At 50.5% G+C, this 17,526-nt stretch overlaps 1 protein-coding gene across 2 annotated transcripts; it reads right to left on the reverse strand.

Moving 5' to 3' along the window:
* Positions 1 to 1,065: 1,065 nt before the first annotated feature.
* Positions 1,066 to 15,180, reverse strand: PLAUR (plasminogen activator, urokinase receptor). Of its 2 annotated transcripts, none has more exons than XM_070498578.1 (7): positions 15,007 to 15,180; positions 13,305 to 13,415; positions 11,729 to 11,872; positions 6,003 to 6,155; positions 5,298 to 5,432; positions 3,530 to 3,676; positions 1,066 to 1,348 (listed from the first exon to the last, which is right to left on the reverse strand). In XM_070498578.1, exons 1-7 carry the CDS (start codon positions 15,074 to 15,076, stop codon positions 1,287 to 1,289), a joined length of 822 nt encoding a protein of 273 aa, XP_070354679.1. In that variant the 5' UTR covers positions 15,077 to 15,180; the 3' UTR covers positions 1,066 to 1,286. The 2 variants fall into 2 exon arrangements, with proteins under 2 accessions (XP_070354679.1, XP_044614915.1); XM_044758980.2 differs by lacking the exon at positions 1,066 to 1,348 and adding an exon at positions 2,129 to 2,705 and having other exon boundaries at positions 15,007 to 15,175.
* Positions 15,181 to 17,526: the final 2,346 nt, after the last annotated feature.

Here is a 17,526-nt window from a genome sequence, read left to right on the forward strand (position 1 = left end):
ATTGTGGTAGAGATAGTCCTAGCCCAGTTTTGGTTGTAAGATGTAGTCTTTTTTTCCTCCCCTCCCTCCTTTCTTGCTTCAACACCTGCCTTGCCCCAGGACTATTCGAGGTCCTAAGAATACAGTAGTGAGCAAATAAAAGACCTTGCCCTTGATGGAGGTTAGAGTGGCGAGAGTTAGCAAAAAAAAAGACTGTTCCCGTTAACCATTGCAGCGTAACAAAATGCCCCCAAACTCAGTGATGTGAAAACACAGCCATTGCATCTTATGATTCTGTGGGTCAGGAATTTGAGCAAGATACAACGGGATCAGTGCGTATCTACTCCACAATGGACAGGGGCCGGAACAGGCTGGCTTGAATAGCTGGAGATGGATGCGATGATTCATCCAGGGCGATATATCTGAAACCTTGGTTCTGACTGTTGGCTGGTGGTGTGGGTAAATCGTGTCCCCTCAAAATATACGGTGAAGTCCTAACCCCCAGGATCTCTGAATGTGGGCTTATTGGGAAATAGGGTCTTTGCTGATGTGAGTAAGCTGAGGTCATACTGGATTAGGGTGGGCCCCCATAGCCAATGGCTGTGTCCTTCTAAGGAGAGAAAGAGGTTCAGAGATGCATAGCCACAGTCACAGAGAAGAAGGCCACGTGGCGACAGAGGCAGAGATGAGAGTGATGCAGCCTTTTTTTTTTTTCTTTTTGAGGAAGATTAGCCCTGAGCTAACTACTGCCAATCCTCCTCTTTTTGTTGAGGAAGACTGGCCCTGAGCTAACATCCATGCCCATCTTCCTCTACTTTATACATGGGACGCCTACCACAGCATGGCTTTTGCCAAGCGGTGCCATGTCCACACCCGGGATCCGAACCGGCCAACCCTGGGCCACTGAGAAGTGGAACGTGCGAACTTAACCACTCTGCCACCGGGTCAGCCCCTGATGCAGCCTTAAGCCAAGGAGCACCAAGGATTGTCAGCAACCCCTAGAAACCAGGAAGGATTCCTCCCCAGAGACATTTCGGACTTGTAGCATCCAGGGCTCTGAGAGAATACATTTTTATTGGGGAAGGCCCCTAGTTGGTAAGTTTGTAGTAATTTATTACGTCAGCCCTACGAAACGAAAACAGCTGGCTTGCCTAGTTCTCCTGCGCATGACATCTGCTGGGGTGGCAATGTCCAGAGCAGGTCCCACTTGTCCGGCACCTGGGCTGAGATGGCTGGAACGTCTGGGGCTCTCTCTCCATATGGCATCCGTTCCTGAGTAGCTTGGGGGACCTCAGAGCATGGCAGTCTCAGTACAGGAGGACTTTTCCATGGCAGCTGGCATCCTCAGGGCCAGACAGTTGCCAAAAGCCTGTTCCAAAAGAACATGGCACAGCGTAACTTCCACCACGTTCTATTGGTCAGAGAAGTCACAGAGCCACTCACGTTCAAGAGGTGGGGACACACCCCACCTCTTTAAGCTACCACCATGACAGTTGGTGATATGTGACTTGAGGAGGTCCTAAAAAAGAAACCCTGTCCCTCACCTGCCCCCAAATACCATGGAAGCTGTCCCATCTTTTTCTTCATTAGCCGTAGGGCCTCATGGAGAGTGAAATTTTGTCTCTATGGGTTTCCCTCAGCGAACCATGAGAAACATGAATTCTTCAATGTTGAGCTCCAAGCGTGCCAATGAAACGGTAGTTCTGTCTTTTCCCCCATCAGTCTGAGGGCATCCTAGAGAATACGGCCCAGCCTTTATCTCCTGCCCCAGAGCATCAGGGGAAATGTAGTCCTGTCCTTATTCCTCACTGCGGTGCATGAAGGGAGTTCTGGCCATCGCGTTATCTCCTATTCATCTCCTGTCTCAGAATCCCTCAGGAAATGTAGACATGCCTTCCTAGAACAACAAAGTGGTCTTGACATTTGGAGTTTGGGAGAAGAGACTGGAAGGTTCGTGCTTGGGTGAGAAAGTTGGAAGGTTGCATTTGGAGCCCAGAAATAGACGTGGAGGCAGCTTAGGGTGAAAGCCCATGTGGGACTGCTCCCAAGGCTGGGACCTTGAATGCCTGGCTCCTACAATGTGACCCCTAATTCCAGAAGCCCGTGGAAAGGTGCCCCCATTCACCATCCCAAAGACAGACACTATGGAGAAGAGTAGATCTGGCCTTGTTCAGTGGTACAAAAATCTTTATTCAAGTATAAAATATTAAATAAAACAAATATTCAAATATTAATTAATAATAACAACAGCGGCAATAACATTAATAAAAAGAGCTCTCTCACTGGCCTGCAGCCTTTCTCCAACTTTTCTCCCCTGGTTCTCACAACTCTGCGAGATAGGTGTTTTGACAGCTGGAAAAACTGAGGCCCAGAGAGGGCAGCACACTGGCCTGAAGTCACACAGCAAGTCTGCAGGGCTGGGAGCTGAGGGAAGGGCAAGGGGGGCCCTTGGATCCAGCCAAGGCAGGGGGAGTGTGGAGTTCAGGTCCAGAGGAGAGTGCCTCCCCAGAGTCTGGCAGTCATAAGCAGGGTGACAGTGAGGCTGAAGTAGGCAGGGCCAGGCCGAGGGGCACCCCCGATGTGGGACTTGAATGCGTAGTTAGAGCCATTTCCGGGATGGCACGAGACGTTGACATCGGTCAGCCTGAAGGCCTCAGCCACGGGGAGGCTGTGGCACCATGAGGGAGTTGCACAGCCTCTTGCTGTGTAGCTTGAGTTCCCCCGGCCTGCGGAGAGAGAAAACTGGATGAGACTCCCAGCTCTTGGCCCTGGGCCTGGAGTTCTCACTGGGTGACACGCCCCCTTGTGGTGGGTTACACTTGGAGCAAGTAGTAGTTCTAAGCGTGGTCCAGGGATCCCTGGAGGTCCCTCAGACCCTTCCAGGGGATCTGTGAGGTCAAAATTAATCTCATAATAATGCTAAAATATCATTTGGCCTTTTAGCTTTCATAAGTGTACAATGGGGTTTTCCAGAAACCCCAGGACCAAGTTATGTTGCATCACACTGGATGCAGAAGCCGACATGAGGATCCAGCTGTCTTTTATTAAACCAGACATTAAAGAGATTTGCAGAGTTGTAGAACAATGCCCATCTTCTCATTAAATTTTTTCATTTTGGAAAATGTCATTTTTTTTCCCGTAAAAATATCTTCACACGTCACAAGTTTTTAATTGTTATTTTTAAATGGATTAATAACATATCTTCAAAATTTTTTCAGCTTTAATTTCTAATGCAGTAAATATCTACAGATATAACTGACATAGACAGCAACTTTTAAGAGCATGAAGGAATTCTGAGACCAGAAATTTTGAGAACCCACGGGAATAGAGAGACTTCCCCAGGATGTCACAGAATAGAAACCAGTGATGCCCATAGGAAGTCCCACCCACTTATTGGAAGTCCCAAAAATATCCATTTCCTAGTGAACAAGTCCTAATTCCTTAGGACACTTTGCACCCTCATGAAGGAAGTCCAGCTTAGCTGGCAGTCAACCTCTTGCAAACCCCAGCCGCCCATAAGCACCTCTCCCAGCCTCCTGAAGGGCCTCACCTTTAGTGCCTGTGGCTTCCAGACATCGGTTCATGGGGCCTCGGCAGGCGATGAGGGAAGTGTCTTCAGAGGAACACCCGTGAGTGCTGTTCCCCTCACAGCTGTAACACTGGAGGCCGTTCAGCGGCAGGTTTTGCAGCTCCAGCACTTGGGAGAAGACAAGAAACCGGGGAAATTAGCACGAAGGGGTGGGGGGGGAGGGGATGGGGGGTGTCCTCTTTCCTTGCATTACCTCCAGGACTCCCAACTCTCAGCCTGAGATGTCATGGAGCCACCTTGTGGTCAGGCATTGGAACGGCACTCTCTTTTTGGGGGTTCTGTGGGGCCTGGGAGAGAAACGCCAGCTTCTGGCTCCCCATGAGCCCCCAGCCGACCAGGCACTGGGTAAGCAGCTGTGTAAGACGAAACAGGCCCTACCCTCACAGAACTTACCATTTAAAGCTATGCTGTGCGATCTGGTAGCCAGTAAGCCACATGTGGTTGTTGACATTTATGTTGAAATTAATCAATATTAAATAAAATTCAAAATTCAGTTCACGTTTCAAGGGCTCAATAGCCATATGTGGCAGTGGCTACCATATTGAACAGGACAGACATGGAACATTTCCATCAGTGTGGAAAGTTCTGTTGGGCAGTACTGGTTTATAGAGACAGAATAACACATAGGATCTAGATTCTATTGGAGGGGAGGGACAGGGAAAGTGTCCTTGAGGACGATACTTTAATGCTGAGCCCTAAGGAATGAGAAGTAGCCAGCCAGGTGAACTTTTAGGGGACACGTGTTCCTGGTGAAGGGTACTGCTGTTGAGGCTGGATGGTTGGAGGCAGTTGTAGAAAGAAACTGAATGAAGAAACTAAGGCAGACGGGTGCTGGATTACACAGGGCATAGTAGGGCCTTTGGATTTTATTCTAAGAGCATGCGGAAGTTGTCAAAGTGCCTAAGGAACGAGAGTGACATGATCTGATTTACATTTTTAAGAAATGGCTCCCGCTGCTGCAGTGAACGTTGGCCTTAGGGTGACAGGAGGTGAAGCAGGGGGACCCTCCAGAGGGTGATCCTGCAACAATCTAGGCGAGAGGTCATGGTGGCTCGGACCAGCGTGGGGGCAGAGGAGGCGGGAGCAGTGGAAGGATTCAAGAGGATGTAGGAAGCATAAAGCATGGGTCTTGGTGAAGGTTTTGTGGAAATTGGTAAGAGAAACCTAAGTAACTGGAGCGGGGAAGGTCTTCAGGGGGAGCTCCCACGCCCTATCACACGTGTCAGTTACACCAACCGGGAAGAGACGGTCAGCTGCATCTTCCTCCAGAAGTAAAACTTTACCATTGAAGGAAGATTTCTCTCCCCACCCAGCAACAGCCCAGCCAATGAGAAACGCCACAGCTCAGCCAATGAGAAGCTGTCGCTGCCCTGAACTGTTACTTTCCCCCAATGGACTTTCCTTTAGGACAGTCCCTCCCTACTCCCCCTTTTTCTCTATAAAAGCAGCTCCCCTCCTTCATCTGCTGGATTTGCCTAGGCTTTGCCCTCCACACACATCCTGAGTTGTAACTCTTTTGGCTACTCCCAAATAAACTCATTTTGATGCTTTTCAAGTTAATAGTTTCATAACCTCATTGAAGTCTCACAAAATCCTTCTTTGAGGAAGGGCTTGATCTGTCCCTTTTGCAGAGGAAGAAACAGAGACCTAGAGAGGAGGGGTTTGCCTGTGAGCCAGTGCACCTCCCCGCCCTGATCCCGGGCCTCACGCTGGGTCCCCTGCCCCTTACCTGGGCCCTCATTGCATCTGGTGGTGTTGCAGCACCGCAGGAAGTGGAAGGTGTGGTTGTTGTGGAAGCCGGTGGGGCCTGGGCAGCCAGGAAGGGTGCCGCAGCCGCGGGTGTAGCGCTCATCGCCCGGACCCTCTGTGGCGGGCAGAGGAGAGAGGTCAGATTGTTGATGAGAGGCTGAGACTGGGGTTTGCCCACCACGGCAGTCACCTGACCATTCTCTGCTTCATTATAAGACCCTCATTTTATTTAGGGCAGCCATATATCTAGCCAAAGGATATTTCACATTTTGCAGCCTCCGTAGGGATAGTCGTGGGACTAAATTCTAGCCAATGTGATATGAGTAGAAAGGTTTTATGGGACTTCCAGAAAGGAGAACCCTTACAAAAGGGGAGGTGCCCCTTTTTTTTGCCTCATCTTTTCCCCTTCCTCTTTCCCAGAACTTGGACATGAGCCCTGGAGCTCTGGCAGCCATCTTGGACTATGAGGCAATCTTGAGAATGATAGAAATGAGACGGCATCTGGGTTTCTAGTGACTGTGGAACTGTCCTAGTGACCCTGGACTTCCTATCACTGAACTTTTTCTGTGTGTGAGAACTAACTTTCTACCTTGCTTAAATCACTGCTATTTTGAGGTCATTGTTAAGTGCAACCTTGGGGAGAAGCAAAGGAGGGAGGAGGAATTCCTGGCAGGTTGGGGCTCACCTTCCAGGTTCTGGTGGGTGACCACCTCCACGCACTGTTCTCCAGGGTTACGGCATTGCAGGCTCTTGTCCCAGCCTCTCTCACAGCTCAGGTCTGATGAGGCGCAGGAAGAACATTCGAGGTATCGGCTTCGGGGAAATATGGAAGCCCGGCCTGTTTGGGGAGGGGCAAGAGGGCGAGACTCCTTGGGGAGAGTCCTGGAGATCCAGCTCCCTTGAGGACTCAACATCAATTCCTCCTTCTCCCAGCCTTCAGCCAACCATCAAGCCCTGGCCATTCTGGATCTTTCTGGAATCCATCTTTGCCTTTCCAGCTCCATGACCAAGTCCAGCTTAGATCTCCTTTAATACCAGCTTCCTCCCTGGCCTTCTAGTTTACATTCTTGTCCCACCGCCCCCCCCCCCCCACCAGTGCATCCCCATAGGGCCATAGAAGGATGTTTCCCATACTCAAATCTGACCCTGCTTCTCCTCTGCTCAAAACCCCAGCATGGCTCCCCACTGCCCTTAGAATAAACTCCAAGATCCTCAGCATGGCATTCAAGGCCCATCAAAGACTGGGTCCTGGTCACCTCTCCTGCCTCATCTCCCTCCACCAGCCCCTCAGACTCTCCTCCACACTACTTCCCACAGTCCCCGAAGATACATGCTGACTGGGTCTGGGCCTTTTCATGTGCTGTTGCCTTTGCCTAGAGCATTTTCCCTTGCACCCACTTTCCCTATCTCCTACTCATTCTTCAGGCATCATCTTCTCCAATTTCACCTCCTCCAAGAAGCCCCTCCAGACCTCCCAGGCTGGATCAGGTACCCCTTTTGGGCTCCCCAATCCCACTGCTACTCACTCTGGGTTGTCCCTGCCTGGTGACAGGTCTGTTTCCTTCATGGGACTCTGAGCCCCAGGAGGGTAGGGTCAGCATTGTCTTGGTCACTACTGTGTCTCAACGCCACCCAGCACAGAGTCAGGGCCAGAGAAGATATTCAATCAATATTTACTAAATGAATGAATGAATGAACAACTGCATGAAACCTTTCTTTTGTTCCCTGTGGCAGCCAATCTCCAAGACAGCCCCCAATGATCCCTGCTTCCTAGTATTCATGCCCTTGTGTAGTCCTTTCCCATAAAGAATAGGGATGACCTGAGCCAGCCCTGATGATCTAGTGGTTGAAGTTTGGCCTGCTCTGCTTAGGTGCCCCGGGGTTCCGTTCCCGGGCTCAGAACCACACCACTCGTCTGTCAGTAGCCATGCTGTGGCAGTGGCCCACATAGAAGAACTAGAAGGACCTACAACTAGAATACACAACAATGTACTGGGGCTTTGGGAGGAAAAAAAAGAATAGGGTTGACCTGTGTAGCCAATAGGGTATTGTGGAAATATCGGTGTGTAACTTCTATGCTAGAGTGGAAAAGACATTGCAACTTCTTCCTGGCTCTGTCTTGAATCACTTGCTCTGCAGGGAGCCACCTGCTGTGTTGTAAGGACATTCAAGCAGCCTCCATGGCGAGCTTTGTATGGCGAGGAACTGAGGCCTTTGCAAAGGCCATGGAGTGGATCCTCCATGTGAGTGAAGTTATCTTGGAAGCTTTCAGCTGACTGCAGTCCAGGTGTCATCTTGACGCAACCTCATGAAAGAGCCAGAACCACCTAGCTAAGCCACTCCTGGATTCTTGACCCTCAGGAATGTCACGAAATAACGCATACTTATTTTTGTTTTAAGTTTTGGGGCACTCTGTAAGGCAGCAATAGCTAATTAATAACAACCCAATTGTGTCAGGGGTCGAAGCCTCGCTTGATTGATCTGTGTCAACTTTGCCTCTCACAGGGACCTTCCAGGCCAAGCCAAGTGGAGGAGTTACTTTTCTCTGGATTCATCAGAGTCACTCACTGCTCTGCCCAGGCCTTGGCTCACACCATTCCCAAGCCTGGCACGCCCTCCTCTTCCTGACCCCAGATACCTGAGTCGAGTTTGGGCCAAGTCTTAGAGAAGTGAGAGGCTGTCCCGCCAAGGCTCTCAAACTGGCAGGCCAGTTGCTGTAATTAGGTGAATCATATTACATCAAAAGCCAAATCTTCAGCCACAAAGGAAAATAACTAAAAGACCTACAACCCATGACTTCACACATGAACTTCCATGAAAATGAAAACATGAATTGGCATCATTGCCAAGATAGCTGTCTCTTACCACCCATGGGTCTCCTTTGTGGACTCTTCTTCTTATGTCGCTCTTCTTCTTCTTCTTTTTTTTTTTTTGAGGAAGATTAGCCCTGAGCTAACATCTGCTGCCAACCCTCCTCTTTTTGCCAAGGAAGACTGGCCCTGAGCTAACATCCGTGCCCATCTTCCTCCACTTTATATGTGGGAAGCCTACCACAGCATGGCTTGCCAAGCGGTGCCATGTCCACACCCAGGATCCGAACCGGCGAACCCCAGGCCGCTGAAGTGGAACATGCACACTTTACCACTGCACCACCAGGCCAGCCCCTGTTTCTGATTTCTATTAAGCACATCTGTTGAGTTCTTAATTTCAGTCATCGTACTACATTTCCTGTTTGACTCATTTTAAAAATGGATTCCAGATCTCTGCTAACATTTTTCCTTTCCTCTACTTTCTTGAATACATTAATCATAGCTGTTTTAAAGTTCCCTGTCTAATTACCCAAGTATCTGAATCATTATGAGTTTGTTTCTATTGTTGGATTTTTCTCTTGGCTTCCAGTCAATCGGTCTTTTTAATTTTCTTCAGGATACCTTGTAAATTTTGATTAGATGCCAGACATTATAGATGAAAATTTGTAAAGCCTCTAAATGATGTTATTTCTTCCAAAGAGGGTTAAGTTTTCTTCCTGAAGGCCAGATGTAGGGATTTTTAGGGCTAGTCTATTTCAGTTCTGCCCTTCCTCCTAGGGTGTGGTCTTAGAGGAAAGCTTGAGGGGGTCCAGACTTCTCTCCAACTTGGCAACTTCAGCCTCCCCAGCATCATATGCCCGCTGGAATCCTTGCTCAATTCTGTAGCTTCCCAGATACTATTTTCTGCTGAGCTTCTTGGCGTCTCACCCTACGCATGTACAGCTTGCCAATGACTTGAAGGAAATCTGTAGATGTGGGGACTCCCTTTTCTGTGGTTCCATGCATTCCAGGATCTCACCTCTCATTTTCCAGACACTCTGGCAGCCCCAGACGCCAACCTCTCTCTTCCCAGTCTAGCGATGATCTCTTTCTATTTTGGCTCTATTTCCTTTTCGCAACAGTGAACTGGAAAGTGCACTCGAGAAAAAAGCCAGCTTGTCTGTGGGACTCCACTCTTGTGCTTCCCTTATTTCGAAGACTGTAGCACTCAAGTTCCTCTCTTCATTTGTTCCTCTCCAGTAACTTCAAATGATTGTTTACAATTTGTCCAGCTTTTATAGCGGCCATTGGCAGGGGGGCTAGTCTGATACAAGCGACTCCACCGTGGCAAGAACTGCAAATCCACCTCCCACATCTAACCCATCACTAAGTCCTGCTCATCGACGTGCTAACCAGCTCTCAAATCCATCCACTTCTCTCCATCTGCAGGCTGACACTCTGGTCCAACCACCATCTTCTTCATCTGGACAACCTCACCCACCTCCGAGTTGGTCTCCCTTCCTCCACTCTCGCTTCCATCCAATCTCTCTTCCACTCTGAAGTTACAATAATTTGCTAAAAATACAAATCTGATCGTGACACTCTCTGCTTAAAACCCTTTCATGACTTCCCACTGTTCCCTGGATAAAGTCTATACTCCTCACCCCAGCCCAGAAGACCCTGAGTAATATGATCCTACCAATTGCACCAGCTCATCTCGCCCCACTTTTCCCTTCCTCCAGCCATACTACTTTCATTCACCCCTGGGCCTTTGTATCTGTTGCTCCCTCTGTCTGGAAAACCCTTTCCACTGTCTTTTTAAGTCTGACTCCTACTCATCCCTCAAGATCCAGCTTAGCTGCCACTTCCTGTGGGAAACCTTCCCAGACCTGAGTCAAGTTTCCCCTCTAGGGTCTCACAGCCCCACTCTTCACTCTCCCAGCCCTGATCGCTCTGGCCTCTGTTTCCTCCATCTCTGCCCTGACCATTCTAGACTGGGCCTCCCCATTACACCTCGGAGCCCCCTGGTCTCTGTTTCCCCTCTCATGGTCCTGACCCTCTGTGCTCCCCCATCCTGGCTCTGACTGATCTGGGCAATGACGGTCCGGCGATGGGTCTGTCACCTCCCCACTGGACTCCACGGGGGCAGGGTCCAAGGCTGTCCTGGTCACTGCTGTGTCCCAGTATCACGTAAGTACAGGATGTGGTTTAACCAACTATTCTAGTCACCACAAGCAGGGTAAGATGGCATAGAAATGGGGCTGATATAGGCATATGAGTTATTAAATTACTGAATTGACTCCCTGGTGGACCTCTGACCCCTCCCAACTCTCCCTATAGAACCCTCACATCCCCAAGATCCGTCCGCTAAAGAGGTAACGCCAGGCCCAGCAGGGGCCTCCAGAGGTCTGTTCTGATTGATCAATGCCTTCAGCACTGATCGATAGTGTTAAATATTTTGAATTTTATCTCTTATTGGAAGCATTAATTAGACTCAGTTATTAGCGCTTTCCTTAAGCACATCTAACAGAGAAAGGAAGCCAGCATCCTCTCTCTTGTCACTTCCTTGAAAATAAGCATCTGATTCAGTTCCCGCCAACAGATGAATGAGGTCAGGATGGATGACGATCAGGCAGAATCAGGAGGGGTGAAGAACCAGAAAAACCCAGTGCGAACGCAGGCACTCTGCTTCCTGACGTCATCGTGACGAGACCAGCCTGAACCAGTTTCCTTCCTCACCAGAAAGAGGAATCTCTGCCCGATCATGCAACATGGGTCCATTCCTTCCCCACCCTTCATCTCTGGGGGGAACTCAGGGAATAGGAGTCTTTCTAAGTCTTTTTCTTAAAATGACCAGATCCTAAAGCCGTGAAACTCAACCAAAGGGCTTATGGAAGTGTCTTCACATTCTTTTTCACTGCCCAACTCAAGAACCGTCTCTTCTAGAACTTCCCAAGCCCACTGCAGCCTGTCTGGTCCCCTCCTCTTTTGTCTTCCCTTAAGAACTTTGAGTCTCTGGTGTCTCTGATCTTTGTATCTTGGTCCCTTACCACCTATTGCCTGAACCACCTCCTACCCCATGGGAAAAATGAGATGGCAAAGCATCAGCAAGATTCCTCCTCTAGCTCTCAAGCAGGTGTATGCGAGTGTAGCTTCTCAAGGGCAGGCGTTGCATCTTATACATAACAACCATACAACTTATACATAACAACCAATATAAAAACAAACACACGTACGGGATGGAATAGGGTTAGGGATGGGGATGAGCTTGTAGTTCGGGGCGGGACTGGGGACAGTTTGAGGTAAGATGGGGTTGATTTGGGCGTGGTTTATAGATGTGTTCCGAATGAGGATGGGTTTGAGTTGGAGGGTGTTGGGGGTAAATGAAGTTGGGGATAGGATTGGAGGTGAGGCTGAGTTGGGGCTGGGGATGAGGATGGGGCGGGGCTGGAGATGTGTTTGGGATAAGAAAGGGTTTGAGTTGGGGTAGGTCCCGGGATAAGGTATGGAGTTGGGGTTGGCACGGCATAGGACTGGGGATAAAACTGGGATGATGATGATGATGATGAGGGTGAGTTGAGGATGGTCTGGGGTTGGGCATGGCGAGGGCTGCCCTACTCACCACGGTGGGGCTTGTTGCACAAGTCTGAGCCACACACGGTCTCTGTGAGGGTGATGACCTGCATGCCTATTCGATAGCTCATGGTCCTGTTGGTCTTCTCGGGGTGGGTGCAGCCTCTCTCCACCACCTCCAGCTCCTCGCCTCCTGTGAGGAATGGTTCTTGGTCACTCCAGAGGCTCCCCTGGGCCCAACCAGCCTCTAACGTTCTTGATCTTAAGCTCACCCACTCCCAGGCTGATCCCTGCCTTCCCTCTTGTTTGGGTCCAACTATCTTTTCTAAAATTATCCTCCCTTCCCCCATCTGTCCTCACAAGGAGCCTACTCTCTCTTAGTGACAACACCATCACTGGGACCTTCTGGATCCATGTACCCCCTCCCTCCCGGATTAGTGATTTTAGCAGGAAGATGACTCTGATAGGAATTTTTAAAGGAAAATTCTTCAAGTTTACCAAAAAGTATAATAGAATGATATAACAAGTACCGTGTATTCATCACCCAACTTTATAAAATATTAGCATTTAGCTATATTTGTTTCAGATGTTTTTCTAAACTAAATTGAAAAGATACAGTTAAAACCTCCTGCTCACCGCCCCTCCCCCGCCCCACCTAATCTTACTCCCCTTATACAACGTCCAAAGGGAAACACTGGTGTAGGTAATTCCCACACTATGTATGCATAACAATATACACCATTGTTTATTTGTATATTTATTGTATATTGTATATTTATTAGTGATCGTATATTGTTATACACTATTTATTTTAAAAGATATCATTCTCCGCAACCTGCTTTTTTTCTCTCAACCTTATGTTTTTGAGATGTATCCACGTTAATGCCTGCAACTCTAGCTCCTTCATTTAAACTGCTGTGGAACATTCCATCCCGATTACACCATAATGTTTCTCCTCTGCTGAAGACTGACTTTAGGTTGTTTCCAATTTGCCATATCACAAATATTACCGCTAAGAACATTCTTATACATGTGTTCCCGGGCACATGTGACCAAAGTCCTTTGGGGTTTCTGTATTCCTAGGAGTTGAACTGCTGTCTGCAGGGTATGCTAATCTTTTTTTTTTTTTTGAGGAAGATTAGCCCTGAGCTAACATCTGCTGCCAACCCTCCTCTTTTTGCCAAGGAAGACTGGCCCTGAGCTAACATCCATGCCCATCTTCCTCTACTTTATACATGGGACGCCTACCACAGCATGGCTTTTGCCAAGCGGTGCCATGTCTGCAGCCAGGATCCAACCGGTGAACCCCGGCCGCCAAGAAGCGGAAAGTGCAAACTTAACCGCTGCGCCACCGGCCTGGCCCCATGGGTATGCTAATCTTTATCCGCACTAGATATTGCCGAATCACTCTGTCCGTTGGGTGCACCAATTTGCCCCCTAAAAGCAGGGTCTGCAGCTCCACATTCTCATTGACCCCAGGATAGTCAGATTTTTAAGCGCTTGTCCATCTGGTGGCCTCGAACCAGGGTCTCCTGGTCTTTTTCACTTGGATTTCCCTGATTACTGGTGAGATAAGGTTCCTTGGTCCCTCCATTTTCCTGTCGCGCTGGAGCTGGGGAGCTCACCTTCCCATATGCGCAGGACCGTGGTCCTGCAGAGGTTCTGGCGGAGGGCACACTCTTCCACCTGGCATTTCCCGGTCTTCTCACACTGCATGCACCGCAGGCCCCAGGAGGCTGGGGGGAGAGGGAGGAGAGAAGAGGAGAGGTGGTTATCGCTCCGTGCCAGGATCCCCCTCTGGCCCCCTCATGTTCCAATACTAGGACCAAGTCTCCAGGCCCCGTGCCCTCAGGTTCGTGCTCCACGTTCTGCCAGCCCCCGGGTTCCACGCTGGTCTATCTCTAGCCCCACGTTCTATCTCCGCCCACCAGTCCTTTCCTGAAGTCTTGCCCTCGCTCGTCTTGCCTTCAATTCTGTCCGCGCCGCGCCTATCCTCAAAGTCCTAGCCCACCCCCTCTGTCGATCCCACCTTGGTCCGGAAACCCACACCGCCCGCCCGCGGTCTATTCCGCCTGCAAGCTCTCCTTTATCCTCCCTGACTCCAGTGGATCTTTACGTTCTGCCCCGGACCCCAGTGCCCCCCAACTAACTGTCTCCCACAGGTTCTACCCCCTCCGCAGCATCTCCCCAGCGTCCTCTCCCCGCGCATCAGTCCATTCGAAGTTCTAAGCCCGCCCTCCAGTGGGCGGGTGCTGTAACCCGGACTGCTGCAGACCCTCCCCGATGTTCTAGCCCCTCCCGCCAACTCTTCCTAGAGGCTCTAGCCCCGCCTGCCACATCTTTCCCGAGGTTCTAGCCCCGCCCACTAGCCCTCCCTGAGGTTCTCTCCCCGCCCACCTCGCCGCTCTAGCCCCGCCCACCAGCCCCTCCTCTCCGCTCTAGCCCCGCCCACCAGCTCCTCCCCGAGGCCATTGCTCCACCCACTGGCCCCGCCCACGGCCTGGCCCCGCCCCCAGGCTCCCTGGCAGTCCCTGCCCCGCCGCGAGTTCATAGTCCTGCAGGGCCATTACTCACCCCGGCCTCCAGCGGTCCGCAGAGCTTTCCGGGTTATTCATTGCCGAACCACCTCCCAACCCCAGCCCCCGCTCTCGCCCCACCCTGACTCAGTTCCTTCTCAGTTTCCTCTCGTTTCCCTACCCTTTCCCTACATTCTCCGGAAAAATGAGGTGAGAGGGTTACGGCTAGTGGGTAGTGAAAGGGAAGGGTCCTCTGGGGACGAGCCCTGGGTCCCCAGCCCCTGGCTCTGCCATGCTTTGCCTGATTCTCTTTCCAACTTGTGTAAAATGAGGCGCTGTCCTCCTGTCTTTCAAGCGGGAGAAGGGGGAATCCGACAGACTGGAGGGACGCCCTCGCGGGGTCAGAATCCCACTTCTTCAAGGACTGGCTGTGTGACCTCGGACCAGTTACTTAGCTTCTCTGTGCCTCAGTTTCCTTCTCTGTGAAAGGGGGTTAAAATAGTCCTGCCCACCCAGTTTGAAATTGCAAGAAGGAGCTTAGAAAAGCGCTGGGAATAAAGAGCGCACTCTCTAAAGGGGAACTGTTGTCAAATGCTTTCGCTCAGCTAATATTTCCTGAGCATCTACCGTGTGCCAGCTGCTGTGCCGCGTGGGGCTGGAGAGAGCAGGAGGATTACTATCGGAGCCAGGGAGCTGGGGACCGAGCCTTCCTCCTGCACCTCATCAGCCTCTGAGCCCCCCTCCGCTGCCCTGCCCGTTTCCTGGTCAGCAGACCCGCTTCCCGGCGCAGGTCCGGGCGCCCAACCCTTACCTGGAATGTAGGTCTGAACCAGCAGAAGCAGCAGCAGCAGCAGCAGCGGCGGCGGCAGCGGGCGGCCCATGTCTGCAGCGCTCCTGTCCGAGGCCTCCCTGACCCTCTCAGGCTGGCCCGGGGAAGGAGACAGTTTTGTGGCCCCGGGGGCTCCTCCCAGAGGGTTTGCGAAAGAGCGAGTCACCCTCAGACGCGTGGGCGCCTCCCCCGCCTCCCCCGCCTCCCCCACGTCACCTCCCTGCTCCAAAACTTCCTTTACCTGGGCGTGGCCAGCCGGGAGGAGGGGGCTCGCTCCGCTCTGACTCAACGTGGCTGTGGTCACAGCTCTTGTCCCCAGACTGCTGGGGTCCCAACTCCAGTTTTCTCTCTTCCTGCTCTGGGACCCCAGCCCTCCGATGAAAACTCCTCCCAATGGGAAATTCGTGGCTGATTGTTAGAGAATGTTAGGGTTATTGTTAGTTTTGTTCGGAGGGATAAGGGGATTGTGGTTAGGTGGGAAAGTGTCTATCATCCAGAGATGCACGCTGAAATATTTGGGGGTGAAATCATTTAGGATCTCTAACTTGCCTTAAAACGCACCAGCCAAAAAGCTGTTATGACGATGGTTTTGTAGTTCTGTGGAAAAAATCATTATTTTTTACAGATGCTCACTGAAATATTTAGAAGAGAATGTCCCTGATGTCTGCATTTACTTGAAAATGCTTTAGGAAAAAAGAAAGGCAAAAGAGCAAAGTATTTGTATTAATTATATCAAGGTAGCTTAGATATATGCCATTCTGTTTTCTTTTCTATGTGTTTGTAAAGGTTCCTAATAAGTTTTTTTAAAAAGTCAAATCAAATGCAAAAGATAAGATACTCTCTCCATCTCAGGATACTTCTCGCCAATCAGAGCAAATGCCGGTGACAGGCCCGAGACAGTCGCTGGCCCACAGGGAGGGCTCAACAAATTCCCTCAACATTTACAGAAGACCTAACTTGTCTCGGGCACTGGTCCAGGAGCTGGGGACACACAGGAAAGTAAAGAAAGTCCCTGACCTTGTGACTGTGGGGAGTAAATATGTTTTATCCAATAAATTGCTGTCAGGCAGTGATAAGTAAAATGGAGAAAAACAAACCTGGCAGGAGGTACGAGGGTCCAGGCAAGGCGTGGTCGGTTTTAGGTGAGGAGATCCAGGAAGGCTTCCCTGAGCGGGCAGCTTCTGAGAAGGGGCTGAATGTGGGGAGGGAAGAAGTTGGGTAGATGGTCTGGGAAGAGTTTCAGGAAGAGGAAACAGCCAGTGCAAAGGCCCTGGGGTGGGAACTTACCTGAAGAGATCTAGGAACAGCAGAGAGGCCAGTGTGACTGGAACAGAATTGGGAAGGGAGAGAGTAGTAGGCAATGAGTAAGTGGCAGCTGCCTCTACCGTTATAATAATGATTACACTGTTATTATTCTTGTTAATTCATTGACACCTTAGGCTGGTAATTTTAAAATAAGGTAAGAAAGGTCCCAAAGAAATTCGCTCTCCTAAGAGGCAGTATAGCCTAGTGATTAAGAGTGTGGGGACTGGCACCCGACTGTGAGGGTTAGAATTCCAGTGACACACCAGCTGTGTGGCTTTGGACAGGTGACTTAACCTTCCTGTGCCTCACGTTCCTTGTCTGGAAAGCAGAGCTACCAAGTGCCTCCCTCCCACGGCTGGTGTGCTAAGAACACAGAAGAATGCACCCAAGGGGCTTGCCACAGTGCCTGGCTCATAGTTAAGTGCTCAATAAAAAACGGTAACTGCCATCGTCATTGTTGTCACGCCCAACTCTAGACTCTGGCCCTGGTTTCGTGGGGTGGGGAGGGAGGCTGGGACATGTGATGAGTCTGAGGTCAGCAGTTGTCATGCTGTCGACTAGGTCACTCTGGGCCAACACGTAGCCTCTTTTCAAGCCTCAGTTTCCTCAGGCGAAAATGGGGCCCTTCTCGGGGTTGGAAGGAGCCATTAATGCATCTGAGATGGGGAAATAAACAGTTCAGCCACTTGTTTCTGAGTGACCCTGGGCAGGTGGCTTCACTCCGATGGTCCTTCCTTTTCCCAGCTGTGAGGGGGTCTGGGTCTGTGGGGGATGGGAGGCATCTCTCAGGGAAAGGAAAGCTCCGGTTTGGGGGTCACTCGGAGCTGTATTGTCTGCGGCTGCCACTTCCTGGCAAGATGACCTCACTCTGGGCCACAGTTTCCTCTTTTATTTAAAGAAGGAGCCCACTCGTTCCCACCTCAGACTGCTCTGGTCTCTATAAATCTCTGTCCCTGTCTTTTTCTTTCTTTCTTTCTTTTTTTCCTTTGGTGAGGAAGATTGGTACTGAGCTAACATCTGTGCCCACCTTCCTCTGTTTTGTATGTGGGATGCCGCCACAGCATGGCTTGATGAACCATGTGTAGGTCCGTGCCCAGGATCCGAACCCACAAACCCCAGGCCGCTGAAGCGAAGCACACAGACTCAACCACTACGCCACCGGGCTGACCTCCCTGTCTTTTCCTATCTTTCTGTTTT

This window comes from Equus asinus, chromosome 26 (genome assembly GCF_041296235.1).
Source record: "Equus asinus isolate D_3611 breed Donkey chromosome 26, EquAss-T2T_v2, whole genome shotgun sequence".
Lineage (NCBI taxonomy): Eukaryota > Metazoa > Chordata > Mammalia > Perissodactyla > Equidae > Equus > Equus asinus.

Coding starts and splice junctions, on each gene's coding strand:
- PLAUR (XM_044758980.2), bottom strand. CDS start 15,076: ATGGGCCGCCCGCTGCCGCCGCCGCTGCTGCTGCTGCTGCTGCTTCTG. Junction 13,416..15,006: donor GGTTCAGACCTACATTCCAG/GTAAGGGTTGGG, acceptor CTCTCCCCCCAG/CCTCCTGGGGCCTGCGGTGC. Junction 3,677..5,297: donor CAGATGCAATGAGGGCCCAG/GTAAGGGGCAGG, acceptor TCTTCTCCCAAG/TGCTGGAGCTGCAAAACCTG.